An 18,696-nucleotide genomic window follows, 5' to 3' on the forward strand; every position below is an offset into this window, starting at 1 on the left:
TGGGGGTCTTTGTCTTTCTTGCTAACCCTCCATTTTAAACAAACATGATGTCTTTCTCCAGAAACTGGTCCCTCATGATAATATATCTGAAGTATGAGAGGCAAAGTCTGGTCATTTCTGACTCCTAAGGAACTTTCTGGCTGTATGTCTTCCAGCAGAGATTTGTTCTTTTTAAGGGTTCAGGATACTTTGAATATTCTCTTCCAGCACCTTAACTTAAATGTGTCAATTCTTCTACAGTCTTCTTTATTCATTGTCCAACTTTCACATGTATATAATGTTACTGAAAATACCATGGCTTGGGTAAGGCACATCTTTGTCCTAAAACTGACATCTTTCTCTTGAGCACTTTAAAGAGGTCTTCAGCAGCAGATTTACTGAATACAGTACATCGTTTGAGTTCTTAACTGCTGCTTCCATGTATGTTGATGGTTTATCTGAGCAAAATGAAGTCTTTGACAACTTACATCTTTTTTCTGTTTACCTTCTGTTATTTGTTGGTTCAGTGGTAAAGAATTGTTTTCTTTACATGGGGATACAACCCATACTAAAGTCTGTGGTCTTTGATCTGCATTAGTAAGTATTTTAAGTCCTCTTTACTTTCAACAAGCAAGGTTGTATCATCTGCATATTGCAGGTTGTTTATGAGTCTACCTCCAATCCTGATGCCACATTTTTATTCATATAATCCAGCTTCTCAGATTATCTTCTCAGCATGCAGATTGAATAAGTATTGAATAAGTAAAAGAATATAACCCTGGTGCATACATTTCCTAATTTTAAACCATTCAATGTCCCATTGTTCTAACTGCCTGTTGGTCTATAAAGAGAGTGAGTATTTTGGAACATTTAATTGTGCTCATAAGAAGCATGTACATAGACCAAGAAGCAGTTTGTTATGAACACAATTAAATGTTCCAAAATACTCATTCTCTGCAATGTTGTCCAAAGCTTGTCATGATCCACACAATTGGAAGCCTTTGTGTTGTCATTAAAGCACAGATAAACGTCTTTCTGGTATTCTCTGCTTTTAGCCAAGCTCCGTCTGACAGCAGCAATTATATTCACCAATTCTACTCCTTTTCTGAATCCAGCTTGAACCTCTAGAAGTTTCTTTTCACTGTACTATTGCAGCCATTTAAAAATTATCTGTAGCAAAATTGTCCTTGCATGCTACCGTAGTGATATTACTGTCCAATTATTTTTGCATTCCATGTATCACCTCTCCTTGGATTGGGCACAAATATGGATATTTTCCAATCATTTGGCCAAGTAGCTGTCTTCAAATTTCTTGGCAAAGATTAGTGAATATTTCCAGTGCTTCATCAGTTTGCTGAAAGGTTTCAATTTGTACTCCATCATGTCCCTGAGCCTTGTGCTTTTATAATGCCTTCAGTGCACCTTGGACTTCTTCCTTCAGTATTATTGACTCTTGATAATATGCTACCTCTTGAAATGGATGAACGTAACCTATTTCTTTTTTTGGTGCAATGACTCTGAATATTCCTTCCATCTCCTTTTGCTGCTTTCAGCATCATTCATTGTTTTGCCCATGCAATCATTCAGCAAGTCGAAGCTTGAATATTTTTCTTCACTTATCTCAGCTTGACAAATATTGAGCATGTTCTTCTCTTTTAGTTTTCTAACTCCAAGTCTTTGTATATTTCATCTTCAGGATAGCAGTGGTAAAATTAGTTTTATTAAATCGAAACTGCCTGTCAGTAATAGCATAGCGTGCTTTCTTTCTCTTTTCTTTCTGGGCTAAGTAAACATGCTAGGATTTAATTAGCTTTCAAGGATATACTACCTGAATTAAATAATTTTGTTATTTTTGTAAAATCTCAATCTAGCACTGGGCTCTCTACTTAGCCCCTTTCTCATAAAATCCATATATTGAAACTGATCTCATGGCGACATTCAGTGGTTGCCTTCAAGTTATCTCTTAGTAACAGCAATCCTTTGCATTAGTTTGTGTTTCATAAGAATTTTCACTGGCTATGTTTTATCCCCCCTCTCTTCTAAATCGCCTCTGAGTGAACTTGAATTTCTAGCCTTTCAGTTGTCATCCAAGCTCATTATCATTTGCACAATCCAGGGAGTCCGATGACTATATTTCTTGCAATTTGATACTTAACATCTCTGAAAATTGACTTGTCATACTTATGGATGATACTGAATTTTATGTGCCTAAATGCAAATACTTACAAAACTACTCTCCTAATGATAATTCCACATAATGGTGTGGCACTGTGGGTTCATGTGCTTGACTGCAAAGTCAGTTGGAACCACAAGATCCACAGTTCAAGCTCACCAGCTGCTCCTCAGAAATCCTATACAGGGTTGCTATGCATTGGAACTAACCCAACGGCACTTAACTACAATACAACAAATGCATGTACTTAGAAGAATACTCTTATAATGATAATCCCAATTTTGAAAACAAGTAATTGCTAGTACATAGTGACATTTCTCATTTAAGACAATGGTAAAAAATAACACCCTACTATCTAACTATTCTGCATGTTAACAGTATGCATCTGGAAGATATGAACCCTGAGGTACAAGGGCAAATATAACACTACCTGTGATGGTTATTGTTGAAAGTCAACTTGTCTGGACAATCTTGTCAGTGGTTTGGCAGTTTTGCAGTGATCTTATTTGGCAATTACAGAATCTTTCATTTTGTGATCTGACATAGTCACCTACCATTTTCCTATACCACTGATTTTCAAATAGGGACCTGGTCCTTGGAACCTAACCATGTCCATAAGTGTGGAGTGGGTGTGTATAGAGATATTTAAACACACACATCCTCCCTATTGAATGTCATGTCACTTCAAGAACATTAAATGAAATGTATTTTTAAATGTTAACTCTATGTTAAGGCCTCGATAAGGTATAAATTAATAAATAGATCAAATTTATTTAAATACCAATTTGTGGGTGTGGGGTAAAGGATGATATAATGAAATGATGGGAAAAATCATTTTGATGTTTGTAATTTTTCAGCTCCAGACAAGAATCCACAAAATATAAGGGTTCAAGCTTCTCAACCCAAGGAAATGATAATAAAATGGGAAGTATGTACTACTTAATGTGTTTTTTTCTTTTTCTTCTTCCTTTTAAGTCTGCATGTGAAAGACAATAATAGAACATTTAAAAAATAAATATAATGGTCAATAAAATACATTTTGGGGAGGAGTCAATATCTTTATTAAATATCATTGTGATTAGAATGATCATTTGATTGTAACATAGAGTTTAACATTATTATGATTTAAATAATACAATATAGATTGACTTGATGGGAATCCATTGCTGAAAGTTTCAGATTCTATAAACTTTTACTATCAATACTCTAGATTCTGTATCATTCGGAAAATACAGAAGACCTTTCACTGAATTTCAGAGTATGGTTGTTTTAAATGTTCTCTATATCAAAAAGATGACCATCAAATTATAGTTATCATTTATTAAGCCTTGCTAGGCATTTAGTACTTTCTTTCCTAGTTCTAAGAACAACCTTATCAAGAAAGCATCTTTAGCACTTTGATCTAGCTATATAATTTTAATTCCAGAGTGATTGAGTGTTTTGGCTATGATCACACATCTAGAAATTAACAAAGTAAGAGTTTGAACATGGACTCTTGGTATGGTGCTGTAGGATAAGCACTGGACTGAGAACTGTAAGATCAGTAGCTTATACCAGCAGCTCCTCAGAATCTCTACACAGGATTGCTCTAAGTCAACAGCACTTAACAACAAGTAACAGAGTGGGTTGTAAGTTGGGCTGGTAACCTGACTTACAGTTTGATAATACCAATCAATCTGAGGGAGAAAGATAAGGTTTTCTGCACCTGTAAAGAATTACAACCTTGGAAACCCTATATAGGGCTGCTAGGTGTTCGAACCAACTCCATTACACATAACCATAACCACCATGTTTATACCTCACTTTTAAAGACTTCGTTTAAGTGCTACTAAATAGACTTGATTTTTCAATTTGTTATGTAAATTTTAACTTATCAGAATATTAATTTTTTTAGTGTATTCCAAATTTATTCTGTTATAGTAAGAGAATGTTTTTTAATCTAGTACTTAGAAATATTTCATTAACACATATATTGACTTGCCTTCAATCATTCTGATTAATGATAGGCTATCAACATTCCAATTAAATGTTACTTTCTTTGTAATTATATAGAATACTTTTGAATTTATGCTGGAATATGTTAGTTTATTTGCATACCTTATTCCTGTATGGTTTATTATATAAATTTAGAATTTGGGAAGTTTGTTTGGCTTTTCCTTTTTTCCTTATTATATAATTACTTCACCTGTATATGAAAAGGAGTCCTGTTGTGGTGTTGTGGGTTTATACACTGGACCACAAAGTCAGTTTGAAATGCAAGGTAGGTAGTTCAAGCTCAGCATTAGCTCCTTGGAAACCCTATGCAGCGTCACTGTGGTTCGGAACCGACTCGATGGCACTTAACAATACCAACAACATATGTGAAAAATGTTAATCCAATGTTTTCACTGACCCTTTATTTCTATTTCAATTAAATTAACTTCTGTAAATTTAAAATGCAAAAGAACTTGAAAACAATTTCTAACAAAACAAATCTAAGTATTTCAAGAGAATATGATTCTCTCCTTGAATTTGCTGGTTATAAGCAGTTGCAACTACAGTGTTCACAAGCTATGAAATTATCCATTAGGCTTTTATTCATTTAGGGACTCTCCAACTTCTCCCCCTTAAACATCTGATGAAATTTCTGTAAGATAAATAATATAATTGGTTTGATATCAGTAACATTGTATAATTAGTTGGCTAATTCTATAGCGAAGCACAGCATGTTCTAATACCTTTGGCCCATTTATCCTCACTGATATCTGACAACAACAACAACAACTGTGGTAGCTAAGGAGCTCTAGTAGTGTAGTGGTTATGAGTCAGAAATCTGTATTCTCCATGTGTCATGAAAAACAATGCTATAAAGGAGTATTTACAGGGCAGCAGGGGGTGGGGGTGGGGGGGTGAGGGTGGTGAAATGACCAGGTGTTGCATGAGAGAAAGATGAAGCTTTCTGCTCTTGTAAAGATTTACAGTCTTGGAAACCCTACACATAGTCACTATGAGTTGGAACCGATCGCACTGCACATCACCACCACCATCACCCTACCTAGAAAATTGACCGAAGTTGTGTCATAGTTAAGGTTTTGTGTCAACTTAACTGGGTCAGGATTTTAAGTGTTTTGGCAGTAGCTATCCCCCATGATGTGATTTGATGTGATAAACCAGTAAAAGGATTAGGGGTGGGATTTATTTTTGTTACCGAGTGCCACTGTGTCAGTTTCGATGCTTAGTGACCCTGTGTGTGGTCTCTGAAGCTGTAAATCTTTGCAAGAGTAAACTCATCTGTTTCCCTCAGAGGGGCCGGAGGGCTGGGACTGCCAGTATTGTTTTTAAGTGATTTCAAGTCCATTCTGACTCCTAGTGACTCTGTATATAGGGTTTCTGAGGAGTGGCTGGTGAGTTTGAACTGCCAAGCTTTCATTTCAAACTGACCTTGCTAATCCTACAGCACCACACCAGGACTCCAGAACTGCCTAGTTGTTGTTGTTTAGTGCCATCAAGTCAGTTCCAACTCATAATGACCCTATATAGTGTTTCTGAGGACCGTGTTGTGATTTGAACACCACCTAATTCCTACCAACACCCTGATCGGATTTAAGAGAGATTTCCAGGGTGCGCCATGCAACACCTTTTATCTTACAAGATATAAAAGGAGAGAGATTTGACCTACTACCATCAAGATAGAATTGCTGGGGGTGGAGTACGTCTTTGGACCGGGTGCTCCTGTACTGTGACGCTCCTAGATCCTGGGAAAGAGTGATCCCAAGATCTATGCAGATCTTCAAGGTGTCCTGATCCTATAGATGCGGAAAGCAGCAAAGGACATTTTCCCAGAGCTGACAAAGAGAAATTCGTCCCCATTAGGTAACTAAGATGTTTTGTTGGCCATTGTCTGAAAGACATAGGCAAAACATCTCTGTCCATTTTGCAGGCGCCCAGGCACCTAAGAGACTGGCAATTTAGATAAGGAATTTTTCTGAAAAGTATTACCTCTGTGGTACAGTTTATTCTAAAATTGCCAGAGTGCTGTATCAAATGCAACTATTTTCCTTGGAGAAAAGCAAGATAAATTGAATGATATTATTTGTTCACATATAATTTCAATCAAGGCTGAAGGAAATTATAATTAAAGAGTGGAGCATAGACCTAAATGCTTGTGGTTCGATTCATATGGGCAATTCTAAAGCCTCTGGTGGATTTATATACATATTGTACTGAAAACAATATCCCGGGCCAAAACATTCCAAATGAGTACAAGTGTAAACAATGACTGTGGAAAAACCCACAGGGTTTTTGTTTTGTGTGTGTGTGTTGTTTTTTTCTCCCAGCTAATTTAAGTATGTTTTCACCTTACAATCAGCTTAGATTTGGGAGCATTATATGATCTAGCATTATACCTTCACAACACTCCCAACCATACTGTTAATAGATACTTCAGTAAGTTAGAACAGCTATGTATTTTATAAGAGTCTAGAACAGCTATGTATTTTATAAGAACATTATCTATGACCTTGTTGGATCACTCACAGGTATGAGGGCCTTCACAAAGTTCCTGGAAATAGCACATCAGTGTTTAATTCCATTTTTCCACACACTTTTTGAAGCCTCCTCTTATAGACAAAAGTAAGTGAGTTGTTTAAATTAGGAATAGAGTCACATTTTTTTCATGGATTTTACATAAATAATTTATTTCAATACTTTTCATTTTCGTGAAATTAAACAAATGGTTTGTCACATTATTTTTTTTAAATTAAAACATTGCTCAAGTCAAAACAAACTGGAAAAAAGGCAATTTCTCATAAGAGACATTCCTTCATAAATAATTCTTGACTACAACAAAAATGGAAACCATTCTCTTGTAAAGAAATAAATAGAAAAGTTAAGGAGTTCAGAAATTATTTTATTACAGAAGAAACTACCACTTCTGGGTATTAGACTATAGCATGTGTGTCCTCCAAAAATACAGTTCTAATTATTCCTCTAATTGTGGGGCAGGATGGGGAAGATGAAAAAAATGGAGTCCAATGAGAAAAGAGTTCTGCCAGAAAAGACATAGAGAAATATCACAACCAGGGAGTCCCCAGCCATACCCTTTTTTGTTCTGCCAGTTCTTTGGGAGTGAAAATGTTGAATACATTAACAAAAGCTAAAACCATTTATGGAATTTTTGGTAGGTTATTTCATATATAAAAAGTTAGAATGCAGAACAGGCATTTTATTTGTGACCATCTCAATGCTTAGATAAGTAGGGGATCATGCTTAAAAATGAAACTTACAGAATGACAAGCATTTTTTGCAATTGCTTCTCAACCAAAGTAGAGGATTTGAAATCCACCCCCACCCCCGGCAGCCCTCTAAATACTCCTTTATAGCATTGTTTTTTCATGACACATGGAGAATACAGATTTCTGGGTATGAATTCTGCAATTTCTGTTTGCATAATGGGATGGGCCATGGAGATTTATGGAATCATTTGCACATCATGTGATGGCAAGGTAGGCAGGCAGGCAATTACACAAGCTCTATGGCTGTCATGAAATATCAAGCAGCATGTATCTGTGTTCATACCACATGTATCTTGCCTTCTTTTATAGCCTTTGAAGTCCATGGAGCAGAACGGTCCCGGACTGGAGTACAGAGTTTCCTGGAAGCCACAGGGAGCCCCAGTGGAATGGGAAGAAGAAACTGTTACAAACCACACCTTACGGGTGATGACACCTACTGTGTACGCTCCTTATGATGTCCAAGTCCAAGCCATCAATCACCTGGGCGCTGGGCCTGAGCCTCAATCAGTGATTCTGTATTCTGGAGAAGACTGTAAGTGATGTACATTAAAGTCCTAACTTCTTCTATCACGGCTCATCTCAAGGGTGTTTTACTATGGTCAACAGAGTGCTGGCTGCATGCTAATAAGATAGACAATCTGTGGCAGGTAAAATGAAACACAACACATGGTTCTTGCCTCAGGGTTGACTGAAGGACATTTGTTTGATATAGGGTGCTAAGGAAGGTTCTAAAGAGTTTTCAAATTTATTCAATTTCCTAGTAGAATTATTTCTGTATTTGAAAATCAAAGACCTGAAGTCATCACAGCAATCAGTTAAGTAACGTAACTGTCACAAACTTTTCAGTCATGTCTGCCCTTACTTGTCAAGGAACTCCCAACTGACTGCCATCTGCCACCGTGACCTGGGTGGCAATTACATTCCTGACACAGAGGAATCACACACCCAGATTTTTACATAGTAATTCACTTACACATGCAGAACCTTAAAATAGTGATTGATATTATCATATTATTAAATACTGATTTTTAAAAAAACCCAACAACCTACTATGTATGAAAAACAAGTATTGGGAAAAGGAGGGATGCTGAAATTCATCCTCTGTACATTAGAGGTTATCCCCAGTGGTTCTCTGAATACACACTGTGATATAGTCTTCTTTTCCTTTTTTTTAATTTTTTGTAATTTATACTTACAAAAATAGAAATAGGTCAAGAATGATAAATGACTACGTCTGTCTTCACTTGCTATCCTTCTATTCCAATAAGAAGACACAAAGCACATCAACTGTGAACTAAAATATTATCGTAGGCAGCTCTGGGTTTGATTCACTCCCCTATAGAATGGGGATTCTAATGATTATCATTTCATAGGGTTCTAAGGAGATATGAGCTGATACAGATAATTCTCTTAACCCTGACATACAACACATGTACAAGTAATTCTATCTGCTACTAAGATTTAAATTTCTAAGAAAATTTCTTTGTATTACTAGTTTGTTTCATTTGCTTCCAAAGGTAAGATACCCACAGAATGGTTCATTGGCCATCGTTTTTGGTTTTCTGTTTCCAGTTATATTTGTCTACATGAATTCATCTGGGCAGCTGCATTTTCAGTGTGGTAAAGACTAACCTCTTCTCCTTGAAGCCTAGATGGGCTGAGACATTGCTTTATGTGAAGGACCCTCTTAGTTTCATTTGGAATTGATTTTATGAAATTATTTTCCCCCTATTAAACATTATGAAAATCACCTTTGTTGTAAGACATTAGGAATCACATTTGGAAATTACAGGAAGCTAATCAGTCTTTTGTGCTTAACAGATCCTGATATAGCTCCAGTGATTTACAAGGTGGATGTCATCAACAGTACCATTGTTAAAGTTACCTGGTCCACAATTCCAAAGGACAGAGTACATGGACGTCTGAAAGGATATCAGGTTTTTTCTTTTTTTTCTTCTTCTTCTTCTTCTCATTCTTGAGTGACTGTATTTTCTGTGAATAAAATCGGATTTCAGAAGAATCTGCCATCATGGTTGATATCTTTAAGCTTCTTCTTTTCATTGCAGATCAGTTGGTGGAAGACAAAAAGTCTGCAAGATGGAAGAACACATCCCAAAAAAGCAAACTTCCTAAGATTTTCAGAACCAAGAAACTATGGAATTGTTCCTTCCTTAGATGCATTTAGTGAATTTCACTTAACTGTCTTAGCCTATAATTCTAAAGGACTTGGTCCAGAAAGCCAGCCTTATGTTTTTCAAACACCAGAAGGAGGTGAGAGAGTAATAATGTAGAATAATTCCAACAACAGAAATTTATCTAATGGCCAAATAAAATTATTTCCTTATTATTAATTAATTTGTTGTTATTGTTAAATGATATGGAGTCTATTCTGACCCATAGTGACCATGTATAAGGCTTGAAATATTCGAGGCGCAGAACTGCTGACAGGCTTGAGCTGTGGATACTGCAGTTCATACTGCAGTGCTTATCGTAGGGAGCCATCACACTCCCCAATGAATATATACTTGATACCAGTTACCTTTTCTATTTCTAGAGCAATTTCTCATCTAACAAGAACTATTTTATTAGAACTTCACCAATTTATGAATGCTTATAATTGGTCTTGTGTTTTCTAGTACCTGAACAACCAACTTTTCTCAAAGTCATCAAAGCTGATAAAGATTCTGCCACTCTATCCTGGGGACTGCCTGAGAAGTTGAATGGAAACCTAACTGGCTATCTTTTGCAATACCAGATAAGTACGTAGTCATTTGTATTGGAGGTACTTTGGTGGCGATGGTGGAGGTGGTGTGCTAGGGAGTCAATTCCGATTCATAGTGACCCTTTATTGGGTTTTTGAGGCTGTAAATCTTTGCAGGAGCAGAAAGCCTCATCTTTCTCCCACAGAACAGCTGGTAGTTTCGAACTGCTGACTTTGAGCTTAGCAGCCCGAATCATAATTATTAATTATGCTACCAGAGCACCTTGTAGTTAGCGTACTATATTTCATTTTGGGGTTGAATATTTGATTTCTTATGTTTTTGTTGTTAGGTGGCCTCGAGTTGGTTCCGACTCACAGTGACCCTATGCACAACAGAACTAAATACTGCCCAAACCTACACCATCATCATAGTAATTAAGCTTTAGCCCATAGCTCCTGCCACTGTGCCAATCCATCTCTTTGGTGTCTTCCTTTATTTTTTACTGAACCTCCATTTTACTAAGTGTGATGCCCTTTTTCAGGGGTGGTGTCTCCTGATAATATGAATGAAGCCAAATCATCCTGGCTTCTTAAAAAGATTTCTAGCTTTAATTCCTCCAGCACAGATTTGTTCGTTACTCTAACACTCCACGGTCCTTTTAATATTCTTCTCCAACACAGTAACTCAGATGCATCAGTTTTTCCATAGACTTCCTTATTCACTGTCCAAATTTCACATGCATGTGCAGCAGCTTTGGAAAATATCATCCATAGCAAGGTGCATCTCAGTCTTCAAACTGACATCTTTTCTCTTGAACGCTTAAGAGAGGTCTTGTACAGCAGATTTGCCTAATGTGACATGTCCTTTGGTGTCTTAACTATTGCTTGCAGCAGTGTGCATAGTGGATCCCAGCAAAATGAAATCTTTGATAACTTCAATATTTTCTCGATTTATGATGATGACATGTATTCGTTCAGTGGTGAGGATTTTTATTTTTTATATATTAAGGTGCAATCCATACTGAAGCTTATGGTCTTTGATCTTCATCAGTAAGTATTTTAAGTCATCTTTACTTTCAGCAAGCAAGGTTGTGTCCAGATGCCACATTTTTATTCGTATAATCCAGGTTCTCAGGTTATTTCCTCAGCAAACAGAATGAATAAATAAGAGGAAACACAACCGCGGTGCACATCTTTCCTCATTTTAAACTACTCAGTTCCCTTTGTTCTGTTTGAATGACTGATCCTTGGTCTGTGTACGGATTCCTCATGAGCATAACTAACTGTTCTGGAATACTCACTCTCCTCAGTATTGTCCATAGCATGTCATAAGCCACAAAATCAAAAGCCTTTATGTAGTCAATAAAGCACAGGTAAATATCTTTCTAGTATTCTCTGCTTTCATCCAAGATCCATCTGATGCCAGCAATGATATCCCATGTCCTTTTCTGAGTCCACCGTGAACTTCTGGCATTTCCTTGTCAATGTACTGTTGCAGCCATTGTTGAATTCTTTTTTATCAAAAATTTACTTGCATGTGATATTAATGATGTTGTCTGATGATTTCTGCATTCTGTTATTAGATCACCTGTCTTTGGAATGGGCACAAATATGGATCTCTTCACATCATTTAGCCAGGTAGCTGTCTTCCAAATTTCATGACCTAGATGAGTGAGTACATCCGGGACCACATCAAGTTGTTGAAAGATTGCAATTTGTATTACATCAATTCCCGATATCTTGTTCTTTGTCAAACCTTCAATGAACCTTGTACTTATTCCTTAATTGCCATTGGCTCTTAATCATATGCTATCTCTTGAAATGGTTAAACATTGACCATTTCTTTTTGGCTCAGTAAGTTTGTCTTCCTTCCATCTTCTTTTGATGCTTTATGCATCATTCAAAATTTTGTCCATTTTTGTTAAGTGCCGTCAAGTCATTTCCAACTCATAGCAACCCTATGTAGTGTTCCCAAGGAGAGGACAGAGGTGTGAACTTTGGATCTTGCATCTCAAACCAACCTTGCCGTCCAGTGCATAATCCTACAGTGCCACACCAGGACCCTATTTTGCTCCTCAAATCCTTCACTATTGCAAGTCATGGCTTGAAATTTTTTCTTCAGTTCCCTCAGCCTGAGAACTGCTGAATGTGTCCTTCCCTTTTGGTTTTTTAATTCCAGATGTTTGCACATTTCAATATAATATGTGTTTGTCTCCTCGAGTTGACTTTTGCAATTTTCTGTTCAAAAGTTTTCTGTTCAGCTCTTTTACCTCCTCATTTCTTCCATTTCCATTTGCTTTAGCATCTCTATGCTGAAGAGCAAGTTTCAGAGACTCTTCTGACATACATTTTGGTCTTGTTTTTTTTTTTTCTTCTTGTCTTTTTAATGATCTTTTGCTTTCTTACTGCTTGATATTCTTGATATCATCCCACAACTACTCTGGTCTTCAGTCATTAGTGTCTAATTCATCATATCTTCAATTGAGATTGTTTGTAAATTCAGGCTGGATGTGGTCTAGGTCATATTTTGGCTTAATTGGACTTGTGTAAATTCTACTTCAACCTGAATTGTATGTGAACAATTGATGGTCTCTTCCATAGTCTGCCCCTGGCCTAATTTTGACAGATGATAAGCAGCTTTCTACCATCTCTTTCCACAGATGTAGTCAATTAGATTTCTGATTATTCCATCTGGTGGCCTCCATGTGTGGAGCCATCTTTTATGTAGTTTTAAAAGGCATTTGCACTGTTTTAATCCAGTTTTGTGACTCATTTACAATTTATATTTAAACATTTAATCTAATTTGACAATTAAAACAAACACACAAACAAACAAAAAAAAGGCAGTTGCAATGAAGAAGTCATTGATCTTGCAAAATTCTATCCTGTGATTCCCTAGTATTATTTCTATCACCAAAGCCATAGTTTCTAACAACTCACCTTCCTTTTAGTTTACATCCTTTGCATTGCAATTGCCAGTAATTCTGACTACATCTTGATTGCATCATTACTGACTTTAGTGTTTGGTGCATAAATTTGAATAATAGTGGCATTAACTGATGTTTGTTGTTGTTGCCTTATTTGTCGTGTTGTTAAGTGCCGTTGAGTCCATTCCAACTCATAGTGACCCTGTATAGGGTTTCCGAGAAGTGGCTGGTGAGCTTGAACCGCAGACCTTGTGGTTCAAACTAACATTGCAGTCCACCACATTAACCCGCAGCATCACACCAGGTCTTCCTTGTAGATCTATGGCTATTATTGTTTCACAGACAGCATTATACAAGATAGATCTTACAGTGTTCTTTTTGATGATGAATGTGATGCCATTCGTCTTCAATTTGCCATTCATGGCATATAAACCATGTGGTTGTCAGATTCAAAATTACCAATACCAGTCCATTTTAGCACACTAATGTGTAGGAGATTGATATGTGTTACATTTCATTTTGTTAACTTCCAATTTTCCTAGATTCATACGTCATACATAACATGTTCTTATTATTAAAGGATGCTTGCAGCTCTTTCTCCTCATGTTGAGTTGTGCCCCATCAGCAAATGAAGGTGCCTAAAGTCTCATTGTATTCACGTTATCATAGTTAACTCTACTTTGAGGTGACAGCTCTTCCCCTGTTATATTTTGAGGGACTTTCAACCCAAGATGCTCAGGTTCTAGCGCTGTATCTGACAATGTTCTGGTGCTCTTCATCATTTTTCAATGTTCAGTATTCTGGTGCTGTCCGACAGTATGCTGTTCATAACGTTTTCAGTGACTAAATATATGGAAGTAATCAGTCTCTCCTTCATCCTTGTCTGTCTTAGTAGAAGCTCATCAGAAATCTTCCCACCATGGGTATTTAAAATACCAGTGGTACAGCTTCCAGAATCACAGCAACATGAAAACCACCAAAATATGGCAAACTGATGAACAAGTGCTGGCTAAGGAAGTTTAACAGGTTACAATTCAAGATCAGAAATACTTAGGACCGTGACTTTTGAGCTGTGTTGAGAGGCAGGTCTTTCTCTTTTGAGGTTATGTTACAAAGCTCTTTTAGGGCTGCTGACTTTGCTATAAGCCTCAACCTGAAGTCACTCAGCTCTTGCTCTACGAATCAGCAAACCTATCTTCTTGATTAGGTTCTGGAGGTCCCCCACTCCACAAACAAAGCCCCTGCCCAAAGGCACTCAGCTTTATGTGCTCCATGATCTGAGAGTTCACTGCTCTTTCTCATGCTGTGAGCCTGGGTTCTCTTGCTGCTCCGCTCCTTTGACACACTCTCCTGGTGTCGCAGCTCTCTATGTCTCCTAGATCATGGAGGTTTAATGTGTAGGGATCTTGAAGGACATGCTCCACTCCTGATTCTTCTTCCTCAATGGTACTGAGATTCCCACTCCCACTTCTGAGGTGGCTTATTTTACACCCGTGTTAGGGATCCAAGTTTTTACAATCACAATTAGCCCTGTTAACAATCACAGCTGAATCATATAATTCATGAACATCTACCCCCACCTTTGCTTACGCAGACCCAGTAGAAAATGTCATTTGACAGAAGTTTACAAAGACTAAAGGTAATATTCTGCTGCACCAGACCAGCTCAGCCTTTTCTAGATGCTGAGTTCTTAAGCCTACATTCTCCTATGAACCAATTTTCAAAAATATAGAAAGTACTGAAGACATTCTAGAAGATGTTGTTAAATGTTTATTTAATAAAGATATACCTTATCCTCACAACAGCAAGAAAGCCAACATTAGTTAAATTAAATGTTTATCTGTATGTAGTTAAAAATATGTCGTTGGTGATAGAAATGATGGTGAAGGTTGCATGGTAGAATTTTACAAGACCAACCACATATTCATTTCAAATACCTTTTTTTAAACAACATAAAAGATGACTGTACCCCTGGATCTTAACCAGATGGAATACACAGAATCAAACTGACTACAACTGTAGGAGGAGACAGAGGAGAAGTTCATATCATCATCCAAAATAAAGCCAGGGGCAGACTGTGGAACTGATCATCAATTGCTCATATACTAGTTCAAGGTGAGGCTGAAGGAAATGAAAACAAGCTCACAAGAGCCAAACTATGACCTTAAATATATGCCACCTTACTATACAGACAATCTCCAGAACAGATTTGATGCATTAGTTTATGTGTTAGGCCCTAATTACAACAGACCAGAAGAGCTGTGGAATGACATCAAGAACACCACACAGGAAGAAAGCAAAGGTCATTAGAAAGACAGGAAAGAAAGAAAAGACAAAATTGGAAATCAGAAGAGGCTCTGAAACTTGCTCTTCAATGTATAAATGCTAAATCAAATGGAACAAATGAGGACCTGAAAGAGCTGAATTGAAAATGTCCAAGAGCAGGTCAAGAAACAAAGTCAAGTATAATCAAATATGCAAAGATCTAGTATTCGAAAACCAAGCCGAAAGAACTGAAGAAAAACTCATCCCTCAATGTACAGTGGAGTCCTGGTGTGGCGCTGTGGGTTCATGCGCCAGACTGCAAAGCCATTTGAACTGCAGGGTTGGCAGTTCAAGCTCACCAGCTGCTCCTTGGAAACCTTACACAGGGTTGCTGTGGGTCAGAACTGCCTCAACGGCACTTCACAACAACAACAATTACAATATTAATGTATTCTGTAGGCAAAATATTGAATGATGCAGAAATCATCAAAAGAAGAGGGAAATATACAGAGAGTAACTGTAACAAAAAGAAACTGTTGATGTTCAGCCATTTCAAGAGGTAGCATGTAATCAAGAATCCATGGTACTCAAGGAAGAAGTTCAAGCTTCACTTGATAATGTTGTTGTTGTTGTTAATTGCCTTCGAGTCGGTTCCGACCCATAGCGACCCTGTACAGGGTTTCCGAGGGTGTAAATCCTTACGGGAGTAGAAAGCCTTATCTTTCTCCCGCGGAGCGGCTGGTAGTTTCAAACCGCTGACCTTAAGGTTCGCAGCCCGATTCGTAACCACTACGCTACCATAATACACTGGCGATAAACATGACTTCAGACACTGATGGAATAGAATTTGAAATCTTTCAATAAAGTGATGCAGCAATGGAAATGTTCACTCTTCTATGTCAAGAAATTTATAAGACAGCTACCTGGTCAACTGATTGCAAGAGGAACGAGGAATAGCATTGGTGTCGTCAGATGAGTGAAAGCAAAGAACATCAGAAAGATGTTTACTTTCATTTTATTGACTCAGCAAAGGCTTTCAATTGTGTGGACCATGACAAAACTATATTGTAAATAATGAGTATTCCAGAACACTTGATGGTGCTCATGAGGGACCTGTACATAGACCAAGAGGCAGTTGTTTGAGCAGAACAAGGGGATACTGAATGGTGTAAAATCAGGAAGGGTGTGCACCTGGGTTGTATTTTTCACCATATTTAATTCAGTATGAATGCTGAGCAAATAATCTGAAAAGCTGAATTATATGAAACAGTTGATATCAAGATTGAAGGACGATTCATTTAACATCTGTGATATGCATATGATACAACCTTGCTTGCTGAAACTGAAGAGGACTTAACATCCTTAATGGTGAAGGTCAAATTCTACTGCCTTTTGGTATAGGTTACATCAATGTAAAGAAAATACAAATATTTATCACTGGACCAATAATAACATCATGGTATATGAAGAAAAGATTCAAGTTTTCAAATATTTCATTTTGTTTGAATCCACAATCAACACTCCTGGAAGCAGAAGTCATTAAATCAAACAAAGCATTTCATTATGCAAATGTGCTGCACAAGATCTCTTTAAAGTGTCCAAAAGCAAAGATGTCAGTTTGAGGACTGAATTGAACCTCACCCAAGTCAGGTATTTTCAGCTGCCCACAGGCATGTAAAAGTTGAACAATGAACAAGGAAGACCTTTGGAATTACGGTGTTGGAGAAGTGATTCATTTGTATTATGCTGATGGAGAAGAATACTTCAAGTACTATGGCCTGCCAGAAGAACATACAAAACTGTGTTGGAAAAAGTGCAGTCAGAATGCTCCATAGAAGATTGGATGGCAAGATTGGTCTCTCATACTTGAGACATAAAATCACAAGAGACCAGTCCCCGGAGAAGGACAGTATGTCTGGTAAAAGGTTAGCGAAAAAGAGGAAGACCTGAATGGAGATGAATTCACACAGTGGCAGCAGCAGTGGGCTCAAGCATAGCAACCCTTGTGAGGCTGGTTCGAGCCCAGGCGAGGGTTTCATCCCGTTTTATACAGGGTCACTCTGAGTTGAAACTGACTCAGTGGCACCTAACAACAACAAGAAGATTTAAATTTAAAACAGAGTATAAACTGTTAACCTAAGAATCTTATTAAATGAGAATTATGTGTACTTTTTTCCAATTATTATTAGGTGATTGACATATATGTCTTTTATGCTTTTTTGTTATTTTAAATTGTTGCTGTTTGTGTATATGAGAACTCTTTATTTGTGAGTGTGCTTCATAAAATTTATGGAAAAATAAATCAAGAATAATGAAATTTTGCCATGAACTGTTTGAAGCACTCTTGTATACTTTCCTAAATTTTTATATTGCTTGAGGTAATTTTTCACTTGACTCCTTGGGGTTTTATAGGCATGCTCTAAAATAATTTTTAAGTAGTAAAAATTTTACTTCCTCCCCTCCAGTGTTTGGATCTTTATTTTGTTCACAGATCTTATTGGGTTGAATTGAAAAATGATGGCATTTTTTATTAATGACAAATACAATTTTGTCTTTGATGTTATGTGGTGTCATGGACCAAAAGTCAAGAGGGTTTCTTCTAGTCCTTTTCTTGCTTGTACGATATTGGACAAATCGTAACATCTCTTGGATTAGTTTTGTAGTAATCTTGTGTTTCTTGGTGCTACTGCACACCTCTGTTGTCTTTGCTGGGGTGTTGGTGTGGAGTTTTAGGATAAGCACTGTATGGCTAACTGTAAGGTTGACAGTTCAAACACAACAGCCGCTCCTCAGAAACCCTATACAGCATCACTAAGAATTGGAACTGACTCCCTGACAATATGCAACAACAACATTGCTCTTACTAGGTTGTACATTCTGTGAGAGAAGCTAATTAATCCATCTTTTGTTTTTTTTTTTCATTCAACACTTTATTCAGTGTTTATTACATATTTGTTGATTAGTGTCATTTAGTCAGTTCTGACTCATAGCAACCCTTTATAGGCTTTCTGAGGAGCAGTTGGTGAGTTTGACCTGCCGACCTTGAAACTCAAACTGACTTTGTAACCCAGTACATTATCCTGCAGTACAACCCTGGGATGGGATACTGCATACTTATTTGGTACTATAAATTATGGAAGGCAAAAAATCAACTGTCCACATTATTATTTCAAAAGTATGTCATTGTTGTTGGGTACAGTTGAGTAAGTTCTGAGTCATAGTGCCCCTAAATACAACAGAACAAACCGTTGCCTCATTCCTGTGCCATCCTCACAATGTTGTTGTTGTTAAGTGCCGTGGAGTCAGTTCCAACACAACTTGGAACAGGGTTTCCAAGGCTGTAAGTCTTTACGGGAGTAGAAAGCCTCATCTTTCTCC

At 37.2% G+C, this 18,696-nt stretch overlaps 1 protein-coding gene across 3 annotated transcripts in view; it reads left to right on the top strand.

The window, feature by feature from the left end:
- The window catches only part of CHL1 (cell adhesion molecule L1-like), a 152,467-nt gene that overhangs the window by 117,366 nt on the left and 16,405 nt on the right, over window positions 1-18,696 (top strand). For all 3 annotated transcript variants that reach the window (XM_006868655.1, XM_006868657.1, XM_006868656.1), the window contains 5 exons: window positions 3,010-3,080; window positions 7,735-7,957; window positions 9,247-9,362; window positions 9,492-9,696; window positions 10,062-10,184. In XM_006868655.1, coding sequence (XP_006868717.1) covers window positions 3,010-3,080; window positions 7,735-7,957; window positions 9,247-9,362; window positions 9,492-9,696; window positions 10,062-10,184 — 738 coding nt within the window. The remainder of the gene's footprint in view (window positions 1-3,009; window positions 3,081-7,734; window positions 7,958-9,246; window positions 9,363-9,491; window positions 9,697-10,061; window positions 10,185-18,696) is intronic.

Source organism: Chrysochloris asiatica, unplaced genomic scaffold, assembly GCF_000296735.1.
Source record: "Chrysochloris asiatica unplaced genomic scaffold, ChrAsi1.0 scaffold00121, whole genome shotgun sequence".
NCBI lineage: Eukaryota > Metazoa > Chordata > Mammalia > Afrosoricida > Chrysochloridae > Chrysochloris > Chrysochloris asiatica.